The sequence below is a fragment of the Battus philenor genome, unplaced genomic scaffold (assembly GCF_028537555.1).
Source record: "Battus philenor isolate CCGP_79_NKW_IND1 unplaced genomic scaffold, ilBatPhil1.0.hap1 SCAF_2, whole genome shotgun sequence".
In the NCBI taxonomy this organism is placed as follows: Eukaryota; Metazoa; Arthropoda; class Insecta; order Lepidoptera; family Papilionidae; genus Battus; species Battus philenor.
In genome coordinates this window covers 11,263,511-11,270,057 of record NW_027181682.1, presented here as the reverse complement: position 1 = coordinate 11,270,057, position 6,547 = coordinate 11,263,511, and the positions used below count along the sequence as shown (strand labels likewise).

The 6,547-nt window shown below is 30.9% G+C and overlaps 2 protein-coding genes across 2 annotated transcripts; one reads left to right on the top strand and one right to left on the bottom strand.

The window, feature by feature from the left end:
* Positions 1-478: 478 nt before the first annotated feature.
* LOC137922422 (iroquois-class homeodomain protein irx-2) lies at positions 479-2,606 on the top strand. The gene is made up of 4 exons (XM_068765404.1): positions 479-521; positions 987-1,266; positions 1,481-1,640; positions 1,973-2,606. Exons 2-4 carry the CDS (start codon positions 1,154-1,156, stop codon positions 2,537-2,539), a joined length of 840 nt encoding a protein of 279 aa, XP_068621505.1. The 5' UTR covers positions 479-521; positions 987-1,153; the 3' UTR covers positions 2,540-2,606.
* Positions 2,607-5,086: 2,480 nt separating this feature from the next.
* On the bottom strand, positions 5,087-6,263 carry mRpL10 (mitochondrial ribosomal protein L10). Its single transcript, XM_068765347.1, has 3 exons — positions 6,139-6,263; positions 5,560-6,066; positions 5,087-5,492 (listed from the first exon to the last, which is right to left on the bottom strand). The coding sequence occupies exons 1-3, from the start codon at positions 6,155-6,157 to the stop codon at positions 5,284-5,286; spliced, it is 735 nt and encodes a 244-aa protein (XP_068621448.1). The 5' UTR covers positions 6,158-6,263; the 3' UTR covers positions 5,087-5,283.
* Positions 6,264-6,547: the final 284 nt, after the last annotated feature.

The window sequence follows — 6,547 nt, the reverse complement described above, 5'->3', positions numbered from 1 at the left end:
TTTGTGGGTTATTGTTAATAACAAAGTAACGACATGATTGCTTACTTGTATTTTAATTTAATTGTGTTCGCTATCCAACCTCTTTGCAACCAACTGAGTTTCGTTCTTCTGTTGTATTTTAACGTGTGCCGTGAGAACTTAAAAGAATTCTGCTTAGAATCAAAAGACTCTCTACTCGATTAAAAACTGAGACTGTTTAAAATACACGTAACAATGAAACAGAAAAATTACAATACTCTGTAATATTTTTTTGGCGTTTAAGACCAAAATTCAGAAAACGTGTGTAACAAAATGTTAACATAACAATTAAACAAATTGCATCTCGGTATCATTTATACTTGTTGAGGGAAAAAAACTACTCTCTATTGTCGTTAGAACGATGTTTGAAGACTTCGCGGGAGACATCCTGAAATAACATGAATTTGCACCAAAACGATGCGCCCGCGCAGCGGCGCTGCTGTCGCCGTCCCCCGTTTATCCGACGCCATTTTCACACAACCCGCGAGCTTTCCCACAATCAGGTACGTTTTTTCAAGTACCGACTCATAATGATAACTATTTAATAAAAACCATAAAATGCAAGACCCGCAGCAAACAAATCATAATTTAATTATTTTTTTCACAAAATAGTCCGACACGAATAACACAGAACATTGACCTCGATAGCACACGTAACAGTTAACATGTTTTTTGTTTTTAATGATGATTACTGAATACAATAGCTTCAAACAAAGACGTTCGATTGAAGTAAATTTTGTGCTTTTAAATAAAAAACACTGATGTAATCAAATATCATGTGCTAAAATCCTCGTGGAGCAATAACATCCAAGATTATCTTTACAATGGACCATCATGTTTCGGTACATTCGCGGAGAAATAGGATATCGTCGTAAAAATTAATTAAACGATCGTCTTATATTTGCCTCGATCAAACGTATGCTTTAAAGAGATTCTATTTATGTCGTCTTGTCTTTATTTTTTAATAGATCACTAAGCATCCCCCACAGCGACAGTATTGCGGGCTACGAGTCGTGTCGCAAGCAACGGTGCCCTCGCACGTGCTCTGTCGCAGCTGGTGTCTTTTTTCAACAACTGTTTTATCACTTATTCCTGTTCAATAGTGATTCGAAATACAAATAACCTATCCAACCCGATGACACTTATCCAAAAAGATCAGGAAGTTAAAGAGGCTAACATGGATGGATTACCATCTCGAGAGGACAGTGGCAAGTCCTTGAGACCAGTGCGAAACAGGCGATATACCCGGTTAGTTGTTGATGATTCATGCTTTTGATGTTCTAATAAACATATTATTTTCTTTGTGCGTCAGCCGCAAATTAAATGTCTTACTGACTTTTTATTTCACCGTCTCCCAGTGTAAAACAATAACTGTTATGACAAATCAAAACAAATATTGCTCAGTTTTTAACAGAATATATGATATATTAGAGTTTATGCATTTGATTTACAATGTTTACAGGAGAAGTTTAGTAGCCGGTCAAAGGCCACAGAAGAGGCTGTTCACGCCAGAAATAAAACGGTATCTGAAAGATTGGCTTGTACGTCGGAGAGACAATCCTTATCCCAACCGTGAAGAAAAGAAATATCTTTCACGTGAAACAGGACTCACATATATACAGGTAAGATCATGCGTATTTATTGTACAGTAAAAAATAAATTTTACACAATATGTTTTCAAGTGCTAACATGTTGTACCTACATGCAACCTAATTGGATTTATGCCAAGAATTGCTGTTTGTACATAAATAGGCACTATTTTTGTCACTGCTTGGTTAGATATCACTAAAGTAATCTTAGTTTACAAATGATCAGTTAAGACGTACACAATTTTGATAATTATAGCGTTAATTTATGGTTAATAAATTAAATTATAAAACTCGGAAATATTCACAAGTATGAACTATGTTTAACAAGTAAAATGTATGTATGTTAAAGATATACATTTTTACAGATTTGCAACTGGTTTGCCAATTGGCGTAGAAAGTTGAAAAATGTTAACGCCGATCGAAATCAGCAAACATGGGGTCATCTAATCCGTACCTATAACGATCGTGCCCAAGGAAACGTAGAACAATTTAGTATTTGTTCAGATGACAGCATATGGAGCGAACCCGAACTACCTAGTCCTGATCGCGATTCTTTGCACAACGACAACCGACTTGAACGCAGCTCAGAATCAAACTCAGATTATCAACATCTAGATACTGATTCTTCACTGTCATTAGAGAAATGCGAAAGTTTTAACAACAACTCTAATGAAATCGATCATAGATGCGCAAAAACTGAGAGCTCTAAGATCATTACAAGTCCCCTACTACTAAGTAAGTGGTTAGAAAGCGCAGCGCGGTTTCAACCGAGTGAGACAAATTATTCCTGGTGGGCCGAAGGAAGACGGCGAAAACCAGACATCAAATCACAATTTTCAATTAATACTTTACGCCACGACCGGGACGAGGTGGAAGCGGCCGTAGCATTGACTGCTTTGGCGTCTGCTACTAGTCATGTCACGGCACCCTAGTTTTGACACGCTACAACCAACTTTATGAATACTACCAAAGATATAATTAATAAAATCTTATTCGGAATCCTACGCAGAACTTACGACAAGTATTTTATTCTCTGGTGTAGTGATGTGACGAATTTTTTTGATACGTTATTGCATTTTATATTTTGCTCAAGTTTGTAACAAACCATTATTATAAGATAGCTGTAATAAAATGTTTTGATCTCTTTTAGACTGGTCATATGTTTATAACACTTACCAAAGATTGTGTTGTATACAGATTAAAATTATGATAAACTAATTTTTTTTTGTGCCTTAAAATAACCATAACCAAATATTAACTACTTGAAAACTTTAAAGTTTATGTTGGACGAGTAACAATTGGTTACCGACAACTAATCTTTTGTCAAAAGCTAATTCTGCCTCGCCTGTAATAAAGCAATTTTTTTTTGCTTAAATAGAAAGGATTTCAAGTTCATCATTTTAGCCGAATGCTGGACATATTCCACCTAGATTTCCAGTTACACCGGTTGGACGCAGTCTGCATCCAAGGTTTTCGAATAGCGTTGACAAGGTTTGTCCACCATGTTAATCATTTGTAAACGTTATAGGCAGATATTAATTTGACGGATGTTGTACAAACTGTTCCGAAACACAGTTGCCCAAGTTTCATTTAAAATAATTTCATTGAATGTCTTCGAAAACATTACCAACTCTAATAACTTCAAATATTATGGTACTATTTGAGTAGCATACAAAGTACAGTTTAACTCTTAACCAGTAAATAAAGCAAAAATATAAAACATTTTGAGATATAACATATTGGTTGATTTGTTACTGTAATTTCTCAGGCGTTGTTGCTATTTCAGAAAACAATGCTCGGTGATGGAAAAAGGCGCTATGTTGGTAACTGCGCAAATCGTCTAATTCTTTCATCATACTTACTATTGTCAGTTACAATTTTTACTAGATCACTACTGAACATATTACAATTAGTCGATAAAGCCTTACCCACTCTCTAAGAGGCATTTGGCTTAATTAGAGCTTTTTAGAATATAATGTATTTTCATAGCCGGACATTCATAGCTATAAGCATGTAATAAGCTTGTATTAAAATTTAGAGCACAAAAATGTAAAAGCAGAAAAAAAATCAATTTGCAATATGAATTATTGAAATGCGCAAGTAAAAAATATTTTAAAGCGAAAAATTATTTAAAGAGAAAAACATAGTCTAAATTTTAATTCTATTAAATGAAAAATATAATTTATGGCCATATTTAAATGTTATGTTGTGTTATGTGCATGTTACTTTTGAGTCATAAAAAATCTGCATTATTTTTAGATACTACGATTATGTAGCGGGCACATAAATTAAAGTCAATTACATAAAAAATTTGATTTGAAAAATGGACGCCCTTAACAATATATTTATTATTTTATATATTTTCGTAATTCAGGTAAATAGTATGACTACAAGAATAGATTGTTTTATTTAAGCTTCACAGAAGCTAATAATTTTTGATTTTATTCATTATTTATGCTTTTTTAAAATAGGTTATATTTTAATTATATTTAAACTTTTTTATATATTGTATGGCAATTTACTTGTTTAATTACTACTAATATAATTTTATATCTTGATTAAAATTACTATTCATTTTATAAAATTAATAAAACGAACTTTATAAAATATTACTACTCTATTGGTATTTACTCATTTGGTAAAACCAAAATTAAGCATGTAGTTTTGCACAACGTATATTCAATATATATGAAGCATAGCATGCATGTAGCTGACATGTGTAAACAAATACTTCGGGGGAGGCCTATGCCCTGCAGTGGGCGCCTACCAACTGAAAAGAAAAGTTAAGCCTCTTAGCAGATACAATTACGAAAACTAATTACTATAAAATAATTAGACACAATCATTGAAAGAAAAAGATTAAAATGTCTCATTTACTGATACAGAGGTTCACAAAAACTAGAAATTAATTAAGAGTAAATGAAGAAAAGAGGATTACATTTCTAATATTTTTTTAATTCCTGTATTCAAAATTAAAATTTAATTATGTATACAGATTTGAAATAATGATTGTTTAAGGCCACACACTTTTCTCTAATTAAGACCTGCTTAAACAAAACTTCAAAAACATCTCTGTTTAAGAAATTAAATAAATAATGTAATAATATATGCCAGTAAAAAGGGGTGTTTTAAAATTATTATTAGCTGTATTTTGTTAATATTTCTGATTTTATTTTTTTGAACACAAGTTTCTTAACTTATATTTCATAACTTATTATGAGAAATAAGTAAAAACATATTTTATTTTCATGATAAAATTTATAATATACACATCTTAAAAATATGTCAACTGCTCTTTACCACATTTATCTGTTACAAATAGTAGTGGTTTTCTAGAAATGAGCTAGAATGAAATATATGTTTAAATTTTTGGGACAAGGATATATAAGGCACATTTTCCTTTCTTAAAATGAAATAAAGGTGACACATGAATTTGTATTTTAAGCTATGATATCAATACATTACAATTAGAAAGACAATTTCAGATTATGCACTGTTTGATTTTTCATAATAAATTGTACATGATAGGTAATAATAAAGTTATTATCAACTTAACCATTTTGTAAAGATATTCAAGAATTAAATAATGACACAGATATGGTTGTACAATTATATTTAAAAACAATATAATTAATAAGTATCTACATCATTACTATCACTATTATTGATTGAATGTTTACTTTTTAACCCCTTCATTTTGAATTTCTAGATGTTTTTCAAGATGTGATACCAATGTTTGTTGGCTTTGATTGATTTGTCCAACCAGACAAGATGCAGCACTATGAAGGACACCACAGAGTTGACTTCTTGCTACCTCTAGACTTGGCAGTTTGCTATATTCCACAAGTTCATTCTTTGACATTAAACGATCTTGGATAATTCCCGCTGTAAAGCAGAAATAATATTAAAAATATATTGTATTTTAAATTAAAAACTTTTGCAAATTTCTTACCCATAACAACAAGTTGAGGAGCTTTTTTCAAAATTTTAAACATTTTGTCAGCATTTTCTGGTTGACCAAATATAATGTTTTGGTGAGAACTGAAAAGGCAATTAACAGCTTCATATCTAGTTCCGGTAGTAGCCATACTCACTATTTTTTTTCCGTATGTTCTCAAATGCATATTATTTTTCTTAAGAGTAGCAAAAATTGGTGTCTTATCTTCCATACTTATAGAATTCATGTGTAAGAAAACAATCATTTTTGATGTATTAAACCAATCGAGACATTCTTTTGCGAGTATTCTTTCAAATGGGTTCTTAATTTCAGTTTTCTGATCACTTTTGATTTTATCACAAAGTACCACATCAGGTAACTTGTATTTGGGCGGGCCATAAACAGGCTTCGATAAATCTATTAGAAGTTGTCTCTGAAAATGTGGTTTTCGTGGTTTTTGGATATTTATTTTACCACGAAATCGCTTAGCAATTAAAAAAGTAGCAGGAGATTGCAATAAAACTGAAAAAAAGGAAGAACCACATATTTATTAAAAAAATTTACATGTATTTAACAAAAGTTAACAATTATTACCATTTTTAATTGAAGCCATATCTTAATATTATTTTCATTTATGTTATTAAAATGTAGCAATATTTAATTAATAGAATTTAACCTATACAAAACATTAACTTATTAGAAAATTGTCAATCGCTATCGTTATTACTCTTTTTACTGGTGGAAGAGGCAACGCAATCATGCAGCCAACAAATTTTCTTTTTTTTTAAATCATAAATGATCAAGGCTAAACCGTCGATTACGTTTTGCACTGCACAAAACTTTTTTAATTCATATATTCTTTCAAAACATCGGCTAATTAAAATAATTCTTATTTATCCTAATCTTATTAAATTACTTTAATGTATTTTAGTTAAAAAACAAAATATGTTATTATAATGGAGTATATACTATATTCTGTATCACGTTTGTTATGATATTTCTG